At 35.1% G+C, this 25,261-nt stretch overlaps 1 protein-coding gene across 1 annotated transcript in view; it reads right to left on the bottom strand.

Annotated features, from left to right (window-relative positions):
* LOC113091259 (EGF-like repeat and discoidin I-like domain-containing protein 3) overlaps positions 1-25,261 on the bottom strand; it is a 148,020-nt gene that overhangs the window by 12,012 nt on the left and 110,747 nt on the right. Inside the window, exon 10 of the mRNA XM_026256667.1 lies at positions 1,229-1,384. Within this exon, the coding sequence (XP_026112452.1) occupies positions 1,229-1,384 (156 nt within the window). The remainder of the gene's footprint in view (positions 1-1,228; positions 1,385-25,261) is intronic.

Below are 25,261 nucleotides of genomic sequence, written 5' to 3'. Positions count from 1 at the left end.
ATTCTAGCATTATGCCAAAAACTTGGAATCGGGTCATGTTAAAGGCTATACTAAAATTTGTTTTATCCTCATAAGAACCATAAAAAGAAAAAAATTAGTATGGGAATTTTCGTGCTTACTGCTGCCTCCATTAAAAAAAAAAAAAAAAAAAAAATATATATATATATATATATATATGTATGTGATTTCTACACTTTATCCAGAAATTACAGTTTATTGCATCTTATAAGCAAGTATGATTAAACATTTTGTGAGATGTAGTTTTATGTCATAAAACTGGAGCTAAGAACTTTGGGAAAACTGAAAAAAAAAATCATTAAAGAAGAAGTGAGAAACACTGGGGTGCAGATCAGCTTTTAATCATCTCATTATAATCGAAGGAAGCTATCTCTGGCTTTTCACATTTTCATCTGAAGATCCATGCTGTGCTTTGCTTGCCAAGGTGTTGACCCTGTGCCAGCTAATATTCACCGGCTCTCTTCCAGCCATGGCACACATCTTTATAACATTAGCCAAATGCAGTGCAAATCTCAGTGCTGAATATGAACTAAAATAAGAGCTGTGACACAGGGCTGTGTGACAAACATTACAAATATTAAGGTCACAAAGAGACCTATGTCTACTGCTAAAAGCCATGTTTCAGTCAACTTTTAGCTTTTTCATTTAACAACCCTGACTCCCAGATAAAAGTGTATCTTTTTCAAAAACTAGCAAGTATATTCAACAATGTTTCCAGAACGTACATAGACAAACAAACCCTGCCGTTGCTAGGTTTAAATAACGCCAGAAGCCTCATAAGACAAGCTCAGGCAAATGGAATGGACGTTTGTAACCCACTAGAGCCTTGTAAACAAACATGTTTGGCACACTTTTCACTGAGACTGGGCAGATTGAACCATTATCTGGTTGTAGGCAGACCATAGAGAGAGAGAGAAAGAAAGACAGAGTCTGCCCTGGGACAGTGCAGAAGGGAGGGCATGGGATGAGAATATACAACCCTCATTCCAGACAAGGAGGTGCTTCTTTCATTGACTTTGGGATGTAAACTTATCCATGGAAGCCAGGTTTACGAAATAAACTAGAGTAGTGTTTAGGTTTAGCAAAAAATAAAAAAATAAAATACAACCTTTAGATCAAGGCAATTCAGATCAACCTTGAGATAAAAGTGCCTTTGATTAAAAGATAAATGTTCTTTTGGTCTTGCGATAAGTTTTTGAAATAATCCTACCTTGTCTGTCTTCTGTTTTTCATCTTGATATATAAGCCATCTCTCGCCATTATTGCTGTAAGCCAGCTTGTAGGAGCCGACAAACTGAACATGCCCAAAGTCTTTCGCCCCCTGGGTAATAACGCCTGTTATTTTTGTTGGCCGAAGCATGTCAACCTGAAACACAGAGAACGAGAGAGAGAGAAAGAGAGAATGAGAGCGTTCTTCTATCAAGCAAGAGATTTTATTGATTACTTGACTCCCCAAATAGCCTGAATCTTCCACTCTAATCTTCGACAATCACTTCTAAAGATACTGTACATTTGTTTGGAGGGTATCATCAATTATTCAAAGCAAAGTGGGCAATAAGAAGTAGCCTTTTATTTCAGCTCAGCAAAACTGTGATTGCTAGCCACAGCAATATGATAATTGCATTTGGTTAATATTTTATGCACTTGTATTTACTAAGATTTTTTTTTATTGCAAAACTGCAGAGCAACCCCCCCCCCCCTTTTTTTTGTTTTATTTACTTGTGCTTTGTGTGTGTGTGTGTGTGTGTATATGTGTTTGTGTGTATATATATATATATATATATATATGTGTGTGTATATGTATGTGTCCTTACTAAACTTGTTAGAGACCAGGGCCGCAGCAGTCTCAATAAAGTTTGACGTTTTAAGTCATTATTATTTCAACTGCATTTGAACTACACCACAAAAAAGAAGAAGAATGGATTAAACTACACCACAAAACAAAAGAAAACCACAGCTCATATGTACAGGTAGATATTCAGAATAGTGTTGGTTAAGAAAAAAAATAGACCCACTGCACTTCATGACAATAATAAATACACCAAACAGTCAAAAGCCATTGAGTTGTGGTTCAGTGAAATCCATTCTCAGTTGTCCATAGTTTTACAATGTATGAAGGTCAGCTAACACAGAAATCACTTATAAAACAACCAGATTTCTGTTGATCAGTGTGATGAATCTGTGCATGAACTTAAACTGTTGTGAAATTGGCATGGGGAAATCTTATCGTCTGGATTGCATTTGAAATGAAAATTTGCAGCGCAATGGTAAATGCGACTGGACTTTGTTTTTATTTATTTTTTATTTTCATTTTACATGCATAGTGTTCTAAAGCATGCTTACAAGGATTAGTGCCTTACAAATCAACACAACCAAGTCAAAGGTGACAATGGAAAAATAAAAGTTCGATACAATGATATGCAACCCATTCTCACTCCAAAGGCGTCAAAAACCGAAGCATGGTCAAGCGCCCCTAGCGTCACTTTTATGACGCCAAATGTGCCTCTCGGCGTCGACTATCGAAGCACTACGACCTTCATTGCTTTCAGTGGGAAACTTTTGGCGTCAGAATTCGACACGAGGACATGAGATGTTTATCGCTATGAAATCACTTCAAGAAGTCTCATTCACCACACATCGCGCGATACTTGCTATCAGTTCCACAGTTTGGGTGAGTAGTCGTATATACGCTCTTTTAATGCCTTTTATCAAATGTATTCTGTCTTCTTTATTAATCAGATTAGTGCCATATGTTTAATCGCTGTATTATATCGGTCATCCGCGGCTGTCTTTGAGTTTCATTGCGTTTAAATAAATGAACACAGCTGCTAATTAGTGTGATTAAACTCTATCTGTCACGTGACGTGCCATAGACCTTCGATCCGTTTTATATTATTATTAATTTCAGGATCAATGATGTAAGTTGTATTTGTAGTAAAATCATGGTAATCACGACACAATAGTAATAAATGAAATGTGAAGTTAAAACACAGTAAATGGGACATTAGTAACTGTAACTGTAGTTTTACTATGATATATTAATAATCAATACAACAATACAATAATCACCAAACCAGCTATGTTTGTATCACTGTAATGTTAGTGTTTTTATGTGCTTTTATATGACAGATATCACAGTAATCATGTGTTCTGTACCATGCTTTTAATACCTTTTAATGTGAATCCAAAAAAAAAAAAAAAAAATTAAAAATAAATAATAAAACATGTATTTTTCCATCTTGCAGTTCATTCATATCAGTTTATATATATATATATATATATATATATATATATATATATATATATATATATATATATATATATATATAAATATATAAATATTTTGCTCACAGATCATTATTAACATTCTGTATATAATTCATAATTTATTTTCTCTCCCCTTTTTTATTATTTTTATTTTTAGCTGAAAAGACATAAAGGCAGTCAGCCCAGTGGTGTTTCTGGAGAGGGATTCCTTCAGAAATGGAGAAGACAGAAAGCTGCGGAGGCAGATATTTGCAGCAGTAAGTCTGTGATAGTTTGTCTCTTTTATCAAAAATTCCTGCTGTTATAATTTGTACAGCATTTGTTGTTTCTTAAACTGTTGCACTGTCCAAATACCCACACTTGCCATCTTTTCACTTGACCACTTGATTACTTATTTGAAGTCTTTCCTGTATTTGGCCTAGTGTTCGAGTGAGCATGATGACCACGAGTGTGTGTCGAACTTTTCATGACCTGATGACTGTGTTTCCCAATCCTGATCCTGGAGAACCCCAGCACTGCACGGTTTTGGTGTCTCTCTTATCTGCCTTGGAGTCTTCACTGATGAGCTGATGAGTTGAATCAGGTGTGTTTGATCAGGGAGACATCTCAAATGTGCAGTGTTGGGGTTCTCCAGGACCAGGATTGGGAGCCACTGCCTTATGGGACACTTATGTGTTTAAAGAGATTTTTAATATCTAATTATCAATATTTCACATACTGTACATTGGACAGCTTTCCATGACCTCTTGTGAGATCTCGGCAAAAAGTCTGACGATTTATTCCAAAACATGATGCATGATGGGATACACTAAGCTTTGTATAGTGCTCCAGAGCAGTATTGGAGAGGTTTAGTGTGTGTTAAGGACGCTGTGCTTTGGCATTATTAAGACCGGGGACAGTCTTGTGCACACACTGTCACGTACACACACTCTCAAGTGGCCAAGACTGCAAGTGTGGTTATCTGGACAGGGTCAAAGTCTTAAAAATGATCCCTAAACACATCACAGTCTTAATAATCCAGTTTAACACTTGTATGATATTGTACAAGCCCCAGGACTGTCTCATCTGACACTATCAAAGAATTCATATGACTATAGCTTGTTATTAATTACTTGCTTTCAATAATGGATTCATTTAACATTTAATTATACAGCATCTTTACAGAGGTGTAATGTACAAGCTGCACGTAATTAATAATATGTCCTTCCTTCTGTCTTACAGGATTTTTTCCAGATAATGCTGTTCTTCTTTTTCAGGTCTAAAATATCGAGCTCAACAGCTATTTTAAGAGCCAACCCTCACAAACCTTCCTAAAACCTAAAAGAGCTATTACTGAGTCTCAGCGAATCTTGCCATGATCAGCTCTTCCCAGGTACATTTGTTTACTCCAAAAATGCTCTGGTCTGAATCTTACTTTAAATTAACTTAATTATGTTTAATGAGCAATATTAATTGCACAGAGAGTAAGTAGAGATTATCTTGTTTCACAGAAGAGAAGGAAGACCAAGGATATGATTTGCTCAGGATGAGGAATGAAGATGGCCATCTTGAGCTCAAACAAACAGAAGTCCTCTGGTATGTGTGTGTTGAAGCAATGTTATACAACATTTTATGATGATCTCTCACAGAACTGGTCATGTCAGCCTTGATTTCGTTTTATACTATTACAATTACAGCATGTTAGCAAAGTGTGACTGGACATTTTTAATATTATGTTTTTAAAAACACACCACCTGTTTTATTAGCAGACAAGTGTCATGAAATTGGTTTAGTTGATATAAACACCAATTGACATTATTTCATTGTTTTGTAAATGTTATGTTATTAATTGTGAATTGATAGTTGATTGGTTTGAAGCCAGGCATTACACTGCACAGACTAAAACACATTTGTGAGAGAAGTCAGGAACTTTGGAGAAAGATTCTAGAGGAAAAAAACACATTTACTGCAACAACAGATGAATTCTAGAGTCTCTGAGAACTACACATGCTAATGTCTCATGAGCAAGACCTTTGCTTCTGTAACTTTTTCTTAATTCTTGCAGAATGACATATTTATTGCAGTATTTTTATTTGTACAGATGATCTCATCAGCCAAATGAGGGGTTTTGACCAAGTGATGCTCTTGAAAGGAGTGAAAGAAGAGGATGTGGTAAATTGTCTTCAGAGAAAAGCTTCTCAAAAGATCTTAAAACAGCTTGAAGAATGGTAAGTGTACAGTACTACAAGGGTCATAGTTACTCACCCTGCTAAAACCACACAGAACATAAGCTGCGCTCTCTGTCCATTAAACAACTTCTTCTGCATTGTTTGTTTCACTTTGACCAGGTCTGGGATCTTAGGACTGAGAGATCCTCTGGCTGAGAACAAGCTACACCTCATCAGTGCTGGACATCAACCACAAACTGTTTCCAGACACGAGAGAAGAAGATCACGATGGGGAGATGAAACCAGTTTAGATGTGATGATGGGAATCATTATTTTCTGAAACAGTATCACATGTCTAATATGTATCACATGATCTGTATCACAGTTGACTGGATGGGACTGTGTGACTTTTAAGGACATTTCATCACTCATCTGTGTGAACTGATTTATATATGAGGTTAATGTATCTTTGATGATAATTATTTTCATTGAATCTTATTTGTCTTGATGCTACTTTATCAAGTTTATAGTCTATGCTTCAATAAAATGAAAATGGTGAATATTGTGTTCTGAAGATTCTTGGTAAATACATCATTTTACTAGGTAGGCTCATATGTGTTTATTTTAGACTTGGAAAAACGACATATTAATTATTGGGATTATTTTTTTATTTAAGACATGAACATTTTTGATCGGATTAATAACATCTGGGACATCAGTACACCAGAAAGTAATTTTTTTATATTTTAGTAACAAATATGCACATTTTTTGTGAAATACAGGGAGTTACAAGATTAATTATTCTGCATTACAAGATGGTGCCATGGGCTTTATTGTTACAAGCACTTGACGGATAACTGAGAATGTAGCAGGAATGATCAACGTGGATCTTGTACTGCATTAAAACCAAGAGCACGCACATTACTGATGTCCAGCACATGAGGAGCAAGATACGGGGGTGAGGAGGACATTTTTACACTGATTTCGGCTAATTAGTTATATATAATGCTAATATATATATATATATATATATATATATATATATATATATATATATATATATATATATATATATATATATAAATTAATATTCTTAGCACTGCATGAATTTGTCCTTGTGTAATAGTGAAGTATCACAATGTGTATACATTGTCCTTGATTACTGCTTTACAGTGGGGAATAGATAATGGCAAGTTGTTGCAGGTTCATCCATTATATTTCTTTACATTTACTTCAAAAATCAAAGAAATAATCTATTATTTTCATTATTAAATCATTTCTTTATAATTTTTCCATGTTTCATCAGATGGCCTCACAATGTCCTGTCAAAAGGTATAATAGCCATGATGAATAGAATAGAAAACAGAGGACTGTGAAAACTGTCAGATATAAATGTGACTCAGCTCAGTTTGTTGTTCATGATGAGGAGAATACATATATGTAGGTTTTACTGCCCTGCTACCCCCAGGGGCCCAGTAGCACCCCCCGGAAGAGCCCAAAACTGTACATTTCAAATGGCTGTAAATCAGAGTCCAATTAACATATCAAAGAGAAAATGGGCAGGATTATTACTTATGCTATGCTGATAAAATAATGTTGAGCTCAGTTTTCAGAAATAAGTGGAAAGCTGGCATAAAAGCATTTTAAATATTGCTCACTGTAAAATACCACATTCCAGCCTGCCTCTCAAATATATCATAGAGGTTTGCACAATAAACATATTTAGATATCCAGTTTACCTTAAAATAAATAATTTATTTAGTTTCGTTAATAAAAAGTTTTAAACTACATTACCCACAAGCCTCCGTCGTTCTATCTATAGAAAGGCAACACTAGGGGGCTGTTTTTTGTAGTTCATTGAAGTTATGCTTAGGGTTAGGATTAGGATCTCGCTAAAGATGTCATTTTTCTCAAGATAGCAACACTTCATTGTTGACTTAATATATTACTAATGTGATGATAGGAGCAAAACATACTTTTTAACATGATGCGCTGTTTAATATGGGTTAAAAGATAGTCCAACCACAGACTGTCCTGAAAAGTCATAGCCAATGGCATCTAAGCTGAGCAGCAGCGTCACACTTCCTTATCCATGTATGACAGATGTCTTTCGTTTTTCGGCTGAAGGGATAGATTCGGTTAACAATAGATTAAGCTTGCTACTTATTAGATTCTGTTTTATTAACGTCTTCACCTTCCTCCGTTGTTCAGCTTGACAAAAATTGGGCAATATTGATGTGCACATGCCCAGCAGTCGCAGTTGTATCCAACAGATAGATTCCTCTCATTAAATATAAGACACATTTTTAAGATTTGTATATTTTTTTTTTGACCAAAGACAAATATATTTACTAATCAAATGATGTGCTTCTAAAATTTACATTGTATATTACATTGTGTTTTAAAGTTAAAATTGTTCACATTTGTGTTTCTGTGATTTACCATTCTCTACCATTTGAACCCTAGGAATAAAAACAGAAATTATAAATTAATGAATGAATGAATGAACAAATAAATACATAAAGCATAATAAACATGCATATTTTTGTAAGGATCTTCCATTATTTATTGATATGTCAAACTCATTTAAAGTCAACATGCCCAAATTACTACACTGCATCCTCTGTCACCAAGCTCGTTTTTGCCACCATAAAGAATAAAAAGGCAGTTATGTTGTAAACATTAACTATTTTCAGTATGCAAATGAAAATGCTTTTGTTAAAAAACAAAACAGTAAATACAGTATGTCTTTCAGAGAACACTGGAAAAAGATCAATTTTATTAAAAAAATTAAATTGACCAAAATGTTATACAACACAATGTAAATGTTTCAAACTCACAAAAAAAACACCATGAAGACATGCATGTCAAGTGTGCAATATCATCTATAAAACTCAATCAGCACAGCATCAAATAAACACTGATTGTCTGAACAATGGAAGACAGAGAAAGTGTTCAGGAAAACAAACACCTGCTAGCTTTGACAATAACATCATGAATTCACTTCATGACTGGAGCTAGGGGATGACTGTGTATGAATATCTCCTTTACTAAAACTCTTAATTAAAGTCTAAAAAGTTCACTGTATGAAGCTTGAAAAAGAGAACAAAATGCTTTATCAATACGAAAAATACTATTTTTAACTATTGTTTTCATCACTGGTTCTGTAATGTATTCATTATGAGCTTATAAATAAAACAAAGTTACATCTTCTGCAAAAATCAAACCACTGCAAAGTCTAATCACAGGGGATTATATGATCCAGGGACCATATCTGTGTGTGGGGGGGATAAAGAGTTAACGAGGTGAGTCCTTGTGCATGATGGAGAACTGCAGTGTTATCCTCAAACAATCCTGTAAAACAGAAATATTACATTACATTCAACTTATACATTACACTGTGTTTTGTTTAGACCATAAAAGCAGCCTCTGTAAAGATGCTGTAAAATTAAATGTTAAATGAATCCATTATTGAAAGCAAGTAATTAAGCTATAGTCATATGAATTCTTTTGATAGTGTCAGATGAGACCGTCCTGGGGCTTGTACAATATCATACAAGTGTTAAACTGGATTATTAAGACTGTGATGTGTTTAGTACAGTATGTGAAATATTGATAATTAGATATTAAAAATCTCTTTAAACACATAAGTGTCCCATAAGGCAGTGGCTCCCAATCCTGGTCCTGGAGAACCCCAACACTGCACATTTGAGATGTCTCCCTGATCAAACACACCTGATTCAACTCATCAGCTCATCAGTGAAGACTCCAAGGCAGATAAGAGAGACACCAAAACCGTGCAGTGCTGGGGTTCTCCAGGATCAGGATTGGGAAACACAGTCATCAGGTCATGAAAAGTTCGACACACACTCGTGGTCATCATGCTCACTCGAACACTAGGCCAAATACAGGAAAGACTTCAAATAAGTAATCAAGTGGTCAAGTGAAAAGATGGCAAGTGTGGGTATTTGGACAGTGCAACAGTTTAAGAAACAACAAATGCTGTACAAATTATAACAGCAGGAATTTTTGATAAAAGAGACAAACTATCACAGACTTACTGCTGCAAATATCTGCCTCCGCAGCTTTCTGTCTTCTCCATTTCTGAAGGAATCCCTCTCCAGAAACACCACTGGGCTGACTGCCTTTACGTCTTTTCAGCTAAAAATATAAATAATAAAAAAGGGGAGAGAAAATAAAATTGAATTATATACAGAATGTTAATAATGATCTGTGAGCAAAATATTTATATATATATATATATATATATATATATATATATATATATATATATATATATATATATATATATATATATATATATATATATAAACTGATATGAATGAACTGCAAGATGGAAAAATACATGTTTTTTTATTTATTTTTAATTTGATTTTTTTTTTTTTTTGGATTCACATTAAAAGGTATTAAAAGCATGGTACAGAACACATGATTACTGTGATATCTGTCATATAAAAGCACATAAAAACACTAACATTACAGTGATACAAACATAGCTGGTTTGGTGATTATTGTATTGTTGTATTGATTATTAATATATCATAGTAAAACTACAGTTACAGTTACTAATGTCCCATTTACTGTGTTTTAACTTCACATTTCATTTATTACTATTGTGTCGTGATTACCATGATTTTACTACAAATACAACTTACATCATTGATCCTGAAATTAATAATAATATAAAACGGATCGAAGGTCTATGGCACGTCACGTGACAGATAGAGTTTAATCACACTAATTAGCAGCTGTGTTCATTTATTTAAACGCAATGAAACTCAAAGACAGCCGCGGATGACCGATATAATACAGCGATTAAACATATGGCACTAATCTGATTAATAAAGAAGACAGAATACATTTGATAAAAGGCATTAAAAGAGCGTATATACGACTACTCACCCAAACTGTGGAACTGATAGCAAGTATCGCGCGATGTGTGCTGAATGAGACTTCTTGAGTGATTTCATAGCGATAAACATCTCATGTCCTCGTGTCGAATTCTGACGCCAAAAGTTTCCCACTGAAAGCAATGAAGGTCGTAGTGCTTCGATAGTCGACGCCGAGAGGCACATTTGGCGTCATAAAAGTGACGCTAGGGGCGCTTGACAATGCTTCGGTTTTTGACGCCTTTGGAGTGAGAATGGGTTGTGATATGACAGATAAAACACTGGAAAGAACAGTCAACAGACAAAAGCTCAGGAGTCTGTGTGTACTGCTGCAAAGACTGTGGAAGAGGTTATTTTCTCAGTGGAATCAATGCTCATTTCAACAGTACACTAATAAAGTACTATGGTTTATGTTTCATATTTGTTGAATGTATACAATGTTTACACTGGCAGTCTCTGTATACTGTATAGGTTGAGGTTATTGTGTGCACTATTGTATAACGATGCCTTACTGTTGCATGGCATAGGCTAAGCTTCTCAACCAAGGTCACTTGAGAAACATTTTCTTTTATTACTCTATAACAGAAACAACAATAAACATTCACTTAACTTTTCTTTAATTACACTCAATAAACACACATATATATGAAGATAATGCCTGCTTTGAAGTATAGATTCATACCCTCTTCCACTATAAAACCGAGATCATTTCATTGACTTGACTCATAAAAATTTTATGTTTGCATATAACAATATATGTGACATTTCCAAAGTGATTGATGTGATAGCAGAAAGGGGAGTGAGTGGTCTGGAGTGAATGGACGTGCTTGACACACCTGCACGTCCTTGATTTCACAAAGAAGCTTGAACCCAAAGCTGATCTCACTCAATAAATCAAGCCATGAACGTCTGAACAAAGGAAGACCTTGATGTTGAGGCAGTAATTGCAGTTACTTATAAACCTGAGGGCACAATTTTTTATCTTTAATGTCAGCGAATGAATTCAGGTACGTTAGCTTGTGAACTGTAAAAAAAAAAAAAAAAAAAAAAAAACAGCCTGGAATTACCAACAATTAAAGAGATACTCCATCCCAAAATGAAAATGTTGTCATTAATCACTTACCCCGATGTCGTTCCAAACTAGGGATGCACCGAATCCAGGATTAGGATTCGGATTCGGCCGAATACTGGGCATTTTGACGGGTTTCGGTTTCGGCCGAACCTTAGTTTTTTTTTTCACCGAACCGAACCCTAGGCTTGCGCTACGCTGGTCGACGTCACGCGCCCGTTGATTGCGTGAGGGTGTTTATATGAGGAGGAACACGGCCCGACAGTTCGCTCTAAACTAAACGGTTCAGGAATCTTGAGCGGCTGGGACGATTTACCGTAGCAATACAGAGCCAGCCAGTCACATCGGGTGCTGACGTGGAGATAAGCGATTTTTCGGTGAGGCTTTTGATTCCTCTTAGAGAGGATCCTCTTCAGTGGTGGAAGACAAACCAGCAGCGATTTCCACTGCTGGCAAAAATGGCAAGTATCTACCTCTGTGCCCAGTGAAAGACTTTTCAGTACTGCTGGGGACATTAGTTCTCACACTTGCAACCCGCTGTCACCTGTTAATGCAGAGCGTCTTGTTTTTTATTTTTTTAATTTAATTAAACTCTCATTACATGTGAAAGATTAGAGGTTTTACGTTAATTTAATTATGATGCAGGAGATGTGTGTGATCTTCCGTAATATTTTTCGTAATATTTGGCTACTGTTCTAATTGTAGCCTACTGTTATAAACGAAAACTAAACAGCCTACTATCCATGTTTATTGAGTTAATGTTCAATTACATTCATTTCAGTTGAGTCAACAAACATATTCTGATTTTTAAAAAGAAAAGAAAACGCTAAGCTTGGTAATTGCATCCTGTCATAATGTTGCCTATTCTTTTTTTTTCTTTTTTTTTTTTACAGTTAAAATAAAATTAAATTAAAAATACATTGCTGTGGACGTTGTTTACTTCATTAATGTGTTTACTGTGTTAATGGAATAAGGATGCGAGTAGGATTCGGTATTCGGTTTCGGATTCAGCCGAATCTTAAAGAGTGGATTCGGTATTCGGGCGAACCCCAAAAATCTGGATTAGGTGCATCCCTATTCCAAACACGTCGCTTCATAATGTTACAGTTGAATCACTGATGGCAGATGAACTATTCTGACGATGCTTTTCATAGATACCTGGACCTTGACACTACACTGTTAATTATTTGCCAGTCTATGGGACAGTCTCAAGCCTACCGGTATTCATCCAAAACATCTTAAATTGTGTTCCGAAGACGAACAAAGCTTTTACTGGTTTGGAACGACATGGGGGTAAGTGATTAATGACAAAATTTTTGGGAGTACACTGTAAAAAATGATTCACTTTATTTACTCAATAAAATTGTTTAAAATGTTACATTCAATATTATTAATTAAATTTAACACTTTATAATTAATTATTAATAATCAAATTAGATGGTTACAACCAACCATTCAAAATGAGTAGAATAACATGAAAAAATTAATTAAAATTTTCACAAAAATATTGATTTTATTGAAAACAAAGAAACAAAAAACACTATGCTAAAGAATACTATGTTATACATGCCAGGCCAGTAGTTGGGGATCATGAAACACTATACATGTTCACATTTTTGTTGCTTAAATAGATATGATACAGGCATCATGTTCAGAAGTTTGTGTCTTCAGTCCCCCAAAAGTTATTGAAGACACCTAAGGTTCACAAACAGAATCACTGAAGGAAAAAAAGATACATTTATAGGGTTACCATTATAGTGGTCAGTGTTTGCTTTAGTTGGGCTCTTGACCCTTGACTTTTTAATGTTACATTTTGTACTGCTGTTGTAACTGAATTATAACAGCTAGATTTGCTGACAGAATTGCGGTGGTCCTGGTTATAATCTAGCACAATCTTTGTTTGGCCTGAGCATTATAAATTGAGTCTGTTCTCGGAGACAAATTGACATTCATTAAAGCAACATCTGTAATTCTGCAATAGAAGACCTGGATTTTTATGTGAAATCCAGAGTTTAAGAATTCTGATTAAGAAAAAAAAATGCGATGGAGAAGGGAAACTTTCTCTTTGGCACTAAGTGACATCAAGAAACAGCATATGATTCTCAAGAATGGTGACAGACAGCATGATGGGATCCATAAATTAGTTTTGATTGGTGGCACCCAGAATGCAGTGCAGCAAGATTTTTGATGGTCACCATTGTTGAGATTCTCAGGCTGATTCTTGATGTTTGTGTGCCTAAATAAAATTTCTTTTTTTTTTTTTTAAATGTCCAGACCTTATGCTGTTCAAACATAGGACAACTGAAATCCAAGCCAAATGCTGTCAAAACAAACAACACCACCTGATCTTACTCTTTATTGGCTTATCTAGCAGCAATCTCACAATTACAGCAACCAAAAAAAGTTTTGTTTGAAAGGTTAAGGGTAAAGTTCCCAACTACAGCAAACACTGACCACCGTAATGGTAACCAAAATTTAGATTATTCTCCCGCAGTGATTTTGTTTGTTAACATCAGGTGTCTCCAGTTTTGGTAGCTTGAAAACATGAGCTTTTGAACATGATGCCTGTATCATCTCCATGTAATCAACTAAAACATGACTTTGTAAATTACATTTTTGGGCTGTGTTTCTTAGTCGCCAACTACTGGCCTGGTATGCATAACATAATGTTCATAGTGTGTTGTTTTTCTTAAAGAAATGTTATTTTTTTGTTGTTGTTTCTATTTGTTTAAACTTAGCTTATTTTTTGTGCTATTTAACTCATTTTGAATGGTTAATTTCTAAGTATCTCATTTGATTAATTCTAATGAATTCTTATGTGTTAAATTTAATTAATAATATTGCTTGTAATCTGTTGCCACAATTTTATTAACTAAATATAATGTATTATTTTTAACAGTGTACACCAACTACACACGCATTTCCTATCATGTATGCCTATGAAAGATGGTCAAACCAATCACAGTAGGTATGGGGCGGGTTAATTTGTGCCACCCCGCCTCTATATGCAGGCTGCAGCTGGGTGCTTCTCGTTTTATCCAACAAAACCGATATTTTTAAATATATTTTAATTATTTTTTTCATGTTATTTTACTCATTTTGAATAATTTATTTCAAGCATCTCATTTGATTAATTCCAATTAATTCTAATGTGTTAAATGTAATTAACAATATTGCTTGTAATCTGTTGCCACAATTTAATTGAGTAAATATAGAGTATCACTTTTTACAGTGTAGTAACCCTTTGATTGCACTCTCTGATTGTGCTGTTTATTTCCACATGCTGTCTGCATTGTTTTTATGCTCAATTCACTAAAGAAATTATGCAAGTAAGGTAATGCTGTAAATTTGCCAGAATCACATGCACTGTAAAAAGTGATACTCTATATTTACTCAATTAAATTGTGGCAACAGATTACAAGCAATATTGTTAATTACATTTAACACATTAGAATTAATTGGAATTAATCAAATGAGATGCTTGAAAGAAATTATTCAAAATGAGTAAAATAACATGAAAAAAATAATTAAAATATATTTAAAAATATCGGTTTTGTTGGATAAAACGAGAAGCACCCAGCTGCAGCCTGCATATAGAGGCGGGGTGGCACAAATTAACCCGCCCCATACCTACTGTGATTGGTTTGACCATCTTTCATAGGCATACATGATAGGAAATGCGTGTGTAGTTGGTGTACACTGTTAAAAATAATACATTATATTTAGTTAATAAAATTGTGGCAACAGATTACAAGCAATATTATTAATTAAATTTAACACATAAGAATTCATTAGAATTAATCAAATGAGATACTTAGAAATTAACCATTCAAAATGAGTTAAATAGCACAAAAAATAAGCTAAGTTTAAACAAATAGAAACAACAACAAAAAAATAACATTTCTTTAAGAAAAACAACACACTATGAACATTATGTTATGCATACCAGGCCAGTAGTTGGCGACTAAGAAACACAGCCCAAAAATGTAATTTACAAAGTCATGTTTTAGTTGATTACATGGAGATGATACAGGCATCATGTTCAAAAGCTCATGTTTTCAAGCTACCAAAACTGGAGACACCTGATGTTAACAAACAAAATCACTGCGGGAGAATAATCTAAATTTTGGTTACCATTACGGTGGTCAGTGTTACATTTACATTTACATTTATTTATTTAGCTGACGCTTTTATCCAAAGCGACTTACAATTGCTATATATGTCAGAGGTCACACGCCTCTGGAGCAACTAGGGGTTAAGTGTCTTGCTCAGGGACACATTGGTGCCTCTCAGTGGATTCGAACCCGGGTCTCTCACACCAAAGACATGCGTCTTATCCACTGCGCCCCACCAACCCGTGTTTGCTGTAGTTGGGAACTTTACCCTTAACCTTTCAAACAAAACTTTTTTTGGTTGCTGTAATTGTGAGATTGCTGCTAGATAAGCCAATAAAGAGTAAGATCAGGTGGTGTTGTTTGTTTTGACAGCATTTGGCCTGGATTTCAGTTGTCCTATGTTTGAACAGCATAAGGTCTGGACATTTAAAAAAAAAAAAAAAAAAAGAAATTTTATTTAGGCACACAAACATCAAGAATCAGCCTGAGAATCTCAACAATGGTGACCATCAAAAATCTTGCTGCACTGCATTCTGGGTGCCACCAATCAAAACTAATTTATGGATCCCATCATGCTGTCTGTCACCATTCTTGAGAATCATATGCTGTTTCTTGATGTCACTTAGTGCCAAAGAGAAAGTTTCCCTTCTCCATCGCATTTTTTTTTCTTAATCAGAATTCTTAAACTCTGGATTTCACATAAAAATCCAGGTCTTCTATTGCAGAATTACAGATGTTGCTTTAATGAATGTCAATTTGTCTCCGAGAACAGACTCAATTTATAATGCTCAGGCCAAACAAAGATTGTGCTAGATTATAACCAGGACCACCGCAATTCTGTCAGCAAATCTAGCTGTTATAATTCAGTTACAACAGCAGTACAAAATGTAACATTAAAAAGTCAAGGGTCAAGAGCCCAACTAAAGCAAACACTGACCACTATAATGGTAACCCTATAAATGTATCTTTTTTTCCTTCAGTGATTCTGTTTGTGAACCTTAGGTGTCTTCAATAACTTTTGGGGGACTGAAGACACAAACTTCTGAACATGATGCCTGTATCATATCTATTTAAGCAACAAAAATGTGAACATGTATAGTGTTTCATGATCCCCAACTACTGGCCTGGCATGTATAACATAGTATTCTTTAGCATAGTGTTTTTTGTTTCTTTGTTTTCAATAAAATCAATATTTTTGTGAAAATTTTAATTAATTTTTTCATGTTATTCTACTCATTTTGAATGGTTGGTTGTAACCATCTAATTTGATTATTAATAATTAATTATAAAGTGTTAAATTTAATTAATAATATTGAATGTAACATTTTAAACAATTTTATTGAGTAAATAAAGTGAATCATTTTTTACAGTGTGGATCCGTTTTTAAAATGTCAAAAGTATGCTCGTCTACACCCTGCAAGATATATGACTGGCTATAATGCTCTTCTCTATCATTTAGTGAGTCAGTTCAATTCAGTTCAATTTCTATGATTGGTAAACAGCCCAATGTAAATTGCACCATTCAAATAGCACTGAATTTGTCAGCAAGACTCAAACTATAAGCACAATTAACATAGAAAGGCAAGTTTGTGCTGAAAAGAATGACAATAACTAATACAACACAGAACGTGTGGTTAAACGCTACATGGATATTGTGTTTTTGTGCTAAAATACGGCTCTCAAAAGTGGTGCAAATGTTTAATGCATTCACCCCAATGTGTTTAACCTTCACACAGACAGTGGGTTTGAAGTCATTCAGGCAAGACTGACTGAAGATTTGCTTTTGGGAAAGTGTAACAAACATTTGGCTGTTATTTATTTAAAATATTTTTCCTCAGGCAGATCTAGATTTTGAAAACACCTTCCACATTCCTAATGTATTTTATCGTCCATTCATTCTATTACAACCCCCACAAGCAAACATATTCATAAACAACGCACATTATTCTGACACATATACTACCTTTGCATAGCCCAGCCAGTTTACATTGAAATACTGCTTTTTTTGAAATTCTGGCACATTAAAGACATCAAATTAAACAGACTTCATGTGGTGACACCATTGCGATATTAGTGATCCTGTGGTTGGACTAACTTAGTTTTATACTGAAAACCCCTTTAATTTACAATTCCATTAATTCTCTGACCCACTTTCATGCCTACTGAAAAGGTACACATGGGGGTAAAGGAGGTATGTCTGCTCCACAAGAACATAAGTATAACATCCAATCAAAGCGACAGCAGTCCCTGTACTGTGTACAACAAACCTGAGATGTGCTCAGGCCATAGATTTACGTAGAAACACCAGACAGATTATTTACCTTCTATTTAATTTTTTTCTAACCTTTTCATTTTCAGCCTTGAATTAAGGCAGGTAACAAACAATGCAGCCGATGGCACCCTGTTGTATTTGTCTGAATGTTCTTATTTTTGCCTTCTCCCACTAATTACGCACAACATTTTCTGACAGTAAGGGGCACTATGATAAGCACACTTACATTTTTACTAATAACCCTAGAGGTATTAGGACTGCAAACAAATTGTCTTGTTTTTTCAAAAATAAAATAAAATAAAATAAAATAAATTAATTAATAAAAAAATGATTGGCTTTATTGGGTTATTGGCTGGCCCATACTGACTTGATCTGAATCTTTTCTGATGCTAGTGGGTGCTATAGCTAAAGAAAAACAAAATCATTAAATTTAGCCATTTGCCACCAAAACAACTACTGCAGCACTCTGGATCTGATCTGTCACATTTTTGAACAATTTTCCAAACTGACTGGATCCTGATGATTGCTTCTTGTGCTTTTTTGGATCTGAAATGTACAGTCAGTTCCAGCATTTCTACCTGTGGTCCTCTTTATAGGAATCAAATAAAGGGTTTTAAAGAAGTTGCTGAACAAGGTACATCAGAAGGGTTTTGGAAAACTTGCGGTCAGGCTCACTAATGGCTTTGCTTAAAGCATAACTCTGTCATATATCAAAGCCTTCACAGTTAGCAAATCCATTTTTTTAGAAAGCAACATCAAGCATTAGCAAGTCCTGAAACAGATGAGCAACTGCCATTGATGCAGAATGCAGACCTCTTTGATTTGGAACTAGTTACTTTCAAATATGTAACAATTTCATCATTATATCTGTGTCATCTACTTTGGATAAAAACACATATAAAAAAGCCCCACAAAACAGACTGATAGTCCCTTGTGTGAATATTTCATTGCTCCACTCAGTTCCTTCAAGGCTGCAACATTCTTTATCTGTACAAATTCCCTCTTGAATCACTTCTTTTCATCCCATTACATTAATTAGTTCAATTAATTCAATTGCTTAACAAATCAGACCTGGAAAATGGAATACCTTCAGTTGAGAGGGAGAAAGAGAGAGGTAAAAGGAAGGAAGGAAAAGAGAAAGACAACATTTTCATGAGTAAAAGCATCTCCAATTCATAGCAAGCTTCCCGATTCGAACAGACCTGACAGAATAAGAGAATCTGAGATAGACATTTCACACACAAAAAGTTTTTTTTTTTTTTTTTTTTTGAGAATAACAAAGATAAAGTGGATTCCATCAATTAAGAGCTCAAACAAAGGATGAGTTATGGTGAACATCTGCATGCAAATCGGACTGCTCTTGTATTAAGACTAACACAGCTATTAACATTTTTTGAGTGATTTTATTGATTAAAGAATCATGCAGATTTTGTTTCAATTATTTAAAAGATCCACAGATAAGTATGGAGTTTAGAAATGGAATGTTTAATGTTACAGAAAATTTGCAGTATTTCTAAAAGTACCACTGAGAGTTAACAGATAATTAATGGATAATGGATTAGTTTTTAAAATGTTAGGAAAATGTTGTCAACTCAACAAAATATTATTTTTATAATCAAATTCAGGTGAAGTTAGAATAATTTTTAACAGTGTTTGGATTGAATTTGTCTTTGCATAGTTTAAAATTAAAACCTACATAATTTCAGCAGAAATAAAAAGGTATTTAATTAATTTATTGTGAATATTTATGTGTTAACAGACTAGAGACTCAAGCCTCAAGCTAGAAAAATAATTTTCTGCCATTTCCAACAGGTGGGAAATACATAGGACTTAGTAAATAAGACCTTCAGCCCATTTTGCACACAAGTGAAGTGCACAAGGACCGAGTGATAATCCTTTTAAAACAGATAGATGAAATGGTTGAAGAATGTTAAGTGAATTGTGGTGTTAGATACATCTCCTCTCTTCCTGGAGTAACACCATTTTTTGACTAATCAAATTTATGCTGACACTCGAATTGAATAAAGGGAAAGTTTCATTGGCCTTCATCTTTCAGAGGGTCTGTGATGTGGATTATAAGCACTCATAAATTAGATTAGTTAATCTTTGGATAATTCGCAAACAACGAGGTTAACATTCACATGACTTTCTTTTCTGGAGGAGAGAGGACAGACAGTCCCCAAAGTACGTAAACAACCACCCACATACTTGAAGTTTGTCGAAACCACTCTGTAAAAAAAAAAAAAAAAAAAAAAAAACAGATCACAAATGTTGAAAACAGGCTAAACTGAAGCTTCCCAACATATTTTCTTCAGAGCTACTCAAGATAAATGTGGAATTGACACTTTTAAACACTGATCAGCATCACTCCAGTGCTTCCATGGAAAGGAGCAAAGAACCGTCACATGTCAAAAAAAAAAAAAAAACATGCTTGCTTTTAGATAGTACTTTAAAGGGATAGTTCACCCAAAAATCATAATTATGTCATTAATAACTCAAATAACATTAATAACTCGTTCCAAACCCGTGAGACCTCCATTTGAGGTATTTTAGATTTAGTCCGAGAGCTCTCAGTCCCTCCATTGAAGCTGTGTGTACGTCTACTGTCCATGTCCAGAAAGGTAAGAAAAACATCATAAAAGTAGTCCATGTGACATCAGAGGGTCATTTAGAATTTTTTGAAGCATCGAAAATACATTTTGGTCCAAAAATAGCAAAAACTATGACTTTATTCAGTATTGTCTTCTCTTCCATGTCTGTTGTGAGAGAGCGTTAAAAACAAAGCAGTTTGTGATATCCGGTTCGCGAATGAATCATTCGATGTAACTGGATCTTTTTGAACCAGTTCACCAAATCGAACTGAATCGTTTAAAACTGTTCGCGGCTCTAATGACTTTTTTTAATGTGACTGACACTCCCTCTGAGTCAGAATAAACCAATATCCCGGAGTAATTAATGTACTCAAACAGTACACTGACTGAACTGCTGTGAAGAGAGAACTGAAGATGAACACCGAGCCGAGCCAGATAACGAACAAAACATTGACTTGTCGGTTTTTGGATCACCAGTAGTTATTTCGGACAGTTTGATTCAATAATAATTCACCGGTTCTTTTGTGCTCAATGTAATGATGTCATTGGTGACGATTGCAAGCCTTCGGTTTACCCGCGCTCATAACACTAGCACAGAATCAGTTCAGAATCAATCACCAAAATAATCAGTTCAATTCAGGCGCTCTGTGTGTCGGTTTGCGTCACGCTGAATCACACATGCGCAGCATCATCAACTCCTTGGTTCTCGAATCGGACGCATCTGACAGAAACGGTTCTTGACCCGTGAACGAGTCAGTCTATTGTTCATTATCTGGCTCAGCTCGGTGTTCATCTGCAGTTCTCTCTTCACAGCAGTTCAGTCAGTGTACTGTTTGAGTAAATGAATTACTCCGGGATATTGGTTTGTTTTAACTCAGAGGGAGTGTCAGCCATATTAAAAAAGTTATCAGCTTAATTCATTTGTGGATTAATGCGTATTGGAGACACGAACCGTTTCAAATGATTCAGTTCGATTTGGTGAACTGGTTCAAAAAGATCCAGTTACATCGAATGATAGTAACAGCTACATAACACAATACTTCTACTTTTACTTTCAGTACTTGAGTAATACATTTTTAAATAGACTACTTGCAATACTTAAGTACAAAAAATGTTGAATACTTTAGTACTTCTACTTAAGTGTGGTACTTAAAGAGCACTTCTACTTCTACTCAAGTCACTTTTTTGATAGAGCACTTGTACTTTTACTCAAGTATGGTTCTCTAGTACTTTATACATCTCTGCTGCCAACTACCCTGCCTCTACACAGATTGCATCTGCTCCTTTAAAACCACTGGTTGACGTCTCACCTTTTAAGATCACACAAGTGCTTATCTTCACGTGAGAGTCACTTAACATTGAATGGTGAATTGTGTGACTTTAAGGAAATTTGAAAAAATTTCAAACACCCTATTGCTCCAAACATATAAGGAGCCATTTTTTAAAAAATCATGAAACTTTAAGGTGCCCTTTTAGCCAGTGTGGTTTTTGAAACACATCTGATTTCATCATCCAGTGGTCACAGAAGTCAAAATCATTGCAGCTTTTCCATTACAGACTTTAAAGCAAATATCATTATTCAAAATGCAGAACCAAAAGACAGCGAGCCACAAACTGTTGTTATGCACTAGAGCTGTAGTCAAGTCCGGCTTTGTCGAGTCCAAGTCAAGTCCAAGTCCAGGACTAGTCGAGACCGAGTCAAGACCGAGTCCAAAGAGGTTCGAGTCCAAGTCAAGTCAAAGTCCAAAAGTTTCGAGTCCAAGTCCAAGACCGAGTCCAAATGAAAGAAAAAAGGGTCCTCTTCAAGACCACATACTTAACTACTGATAATGTTTGTGATGCAAGAGAAAGCATATCTCCTATTCTAAGAAAATCATTTTACATTATTATTTGTAATGATCAAAAAGCATGTGCAAAGTAACAACTCTGAAAAGTTTAGCTCCAACTGGCCTTAAAACACCTGGAAGATTAGTGTGTCTAGTAAGAGCTTGATTAGGTTCAAGTGTGTATAATTAGGGTTAAAGCTAACAGGGGCGTTAAACAAGATCCTGGGCCCTATGCATAGGCAGTCCTGATGGGCCCCCTTGGCCCCCACCCATGAAAATATCCAGGTAAAAATTATATATTTCAGATTCATACTTTTCAAGGGCCCTCTCTTCCTTTGGGGCCTTGCTAATGAGTGGTTTTACCCCCAGTCCGACCCTGGGAGCTAAACTTGGATAAACAAAGTTTGGAACTGTAAGGTCAAATAATTTTTATGTACTTTATTTTTTGTTGACATTATATCTGTGGTCAAAAATGTATATGACTATGCCTAATTGGCACAGTGCACAGACACAGGCAAAGCTCGGGATATGACAAATGCGCGCAGCAAGGCTAGAATGGATATGTTTGGCTCTACTGGACATGCCCACATAAATACAGCGACATTTTTGTCATACTGTGCTAGTGCTTGCATAGACTAGTCGAGCTCTGTCGGAAACAATCGTCTACTCCAGCATGCATTAACCATGATGCATACAAAGTGTTTGCAAGTACGACGTGAATTTTAGAATTACAATATTGCGTGGAGCTGTTACTATATGACCTTATCTATGTTGCATGTAAAAATAAAATATGTAATGTAATAATTAGGGTTGTGCCTGAAGCCGAATACCTTATTCGGAATGGCACGGATAATGGCTTAAAAAACGAATAACGCTCAAGGAATAATTCTGCCTGAATACTCGGCTAAAGCTGACAGAGTCTGGTGTTTGCTAGATAACAGGTGAGCCAGGGGATCAGCGCCAGAAGTGAATGAATGTAAACTTTATGAGTGAAAAGAGAGCAAATCAAACACCGCATTGTTGTCGCCTCTCTGTTTATCTCTCAGAAATCAGAGCGTTGCAAGAGTAATTTTACCTATAATAATACATCATAGCTATACGTTATATTATTTGCATATATTTAAAAGGCAAATATTGAAAGCTTAGGCTACCATGATACGAATGAATGGAATAAGCATAGCGCGCTCACCAATCAAACAGCCGCGCTGCGCGTCTCAGTCTCTCAAAAACCAAATCAGTTCTCTCTCAAGAGTAGGCTAATAATCAGCTTCGATACGGATACATTGTCTACTTGTCCTACATGTTTGCATATTTACCTTTTGCTGGTTTGCGCGGAACACACACATCTGTTTAGTGAAGTTCATTAACATTAAGACTCGCTCAAAGTGTTCTGCGTAATGAGAATGTGTGCATTGAATAGATTCAGTCGTGTTCAAATGATCACTATGACACGTTTGTCATGACATCTCTCTGCTTGCATGATAAATATTATTTTAGAAATTAATAATTATTTCAGTTTAACACGACATACTTGTTCAGTGATAACTACGAAAAAATATATAAAAAGTCATAACAGTCTTATCAAGTAACTGTACGATGTTGTATCCGAATGCAGATAGGAAAACAATTGTGATTGTTACAGATACAAATACTGGCTGTTACATGAAAATGTAGATATGTAATGTCATATATAAAGTTTTTAAAATTTACATATGTAATTGTTGCATAAGGCTATACATTAATACGCGTTTATTGATAAAAAAAAAGGCTATCTAGGTGTAGACGTAAATAAAACACAATCTAACAGGTAGAAAATTAAATTAGAAACATCTAAACTTTTCAGGTCGCAGTAAGTGCACTGCTGGTCATGCACATCCTTTCCCGGAACAATACTGAAAGCTAAGGCAAGATGGAGAAACAGATGATAATAGTTGTACAAGGATAGCCATTTTTTAAATGAATCTATTAGCAGAGCTACTGCAAGTGATTTTAAGTGCTGGAATTCCATTTATTCTTTGCTGAAACTTCTGCGTCATCATGGAGAGCGGGTCATGGTTACCCAGCAACAGCAGACGCCACTGGAGCGCAAGCGCAGGCTACAGAGTGCTTTGGAAATAAGGAGAGCGGCGCGCCTAGCGTTTTCCACACGTTTTCAGTAGCGACATCATGCAAATGTGGTTTTGTTATGAAGGAGAAATTTTTTATTTTATTTTTTTGCTGGACTCGGTCAAGACCAACTAGAAGACTTGGCGAGTCCAATGGCCAAGTCCGAGACAAGTCCGAGTGCAAATTCAACGAGTCCGAGACAAGTCCGAGACGACAGAAAAATGTCTCGAGTCCGGACAGCCCTATTATGCACACACTTTTATCACCATTGCAGTTAATTTTATATTGCTTGTGATAGATATGGAGGACAGATATGGAAGCCAATACATTTTTGACTGGACCCGTTGTTATTTTTGCACATTATTTTGGACTTGAATTTTGTGATAGTTAATTTAATTGGGAAAGGATCAAATAAAAACTGTGTAGAAGTTTTTAATTTTGTAACTCAAATGTGACAAATAAGCTCTTAACTAGAAAAAAAACTTTCTATTGTAATTAATTTTATTGCGAATGAAATTACTTGATTTGGTTTGTGATTTTAAACTTGCTGTTCTACAAAAAAAAAAAAAAAAAAAAAAGTGATTCTGTCCATTTAAAGATTTTTTTGAAGACCAATGTTGTACTGAGTAGCATTTAACAAATGAATTCACTCATATTGGATTGGCAGTTTTGTGCTGAACTTTAAACTGCTTGAGAAAAACCTAAAGTTCTGAAGCTGCACTGTAAAAAAAAAAAAAAGTTGAGAGCTCAAAAACCATTTAAGTTTTTTCAATTTTTTCAATTTTTTTTTTTCAAAGCAACTTCAAATATCAGGTTTTGTAAACAACTAATTGACCTTTAAGTTGAGTAAACTCAAATCTGTTGAAGCTGGTAGCCTCAATCATAAGTTGGGCAAACTTAAAATTTTAAGGCAACAAACTTCAGCAGATTTTTGAGTTTG

Source organism: Carassius auratus, unplaced genomic scaffold (assembly GCF_003368295.1).
Source record: "Carassius auratus strain Wakin unplaced genomic scaffold, ASM336829v1 scaf_tig00214150, whole genome shotgun sequence".
NCBI classification, from domain to species: Eukaryota; Metazoa; Chordata; class Actinopteri; order Cypriniformes; family Cyprinidae; genus Carassius; species Carassius auratus.
Note: the sequence above shows the minus strand (reverse complement) of the source record. Positions and strands in the feature narration are given on the sequence as shown.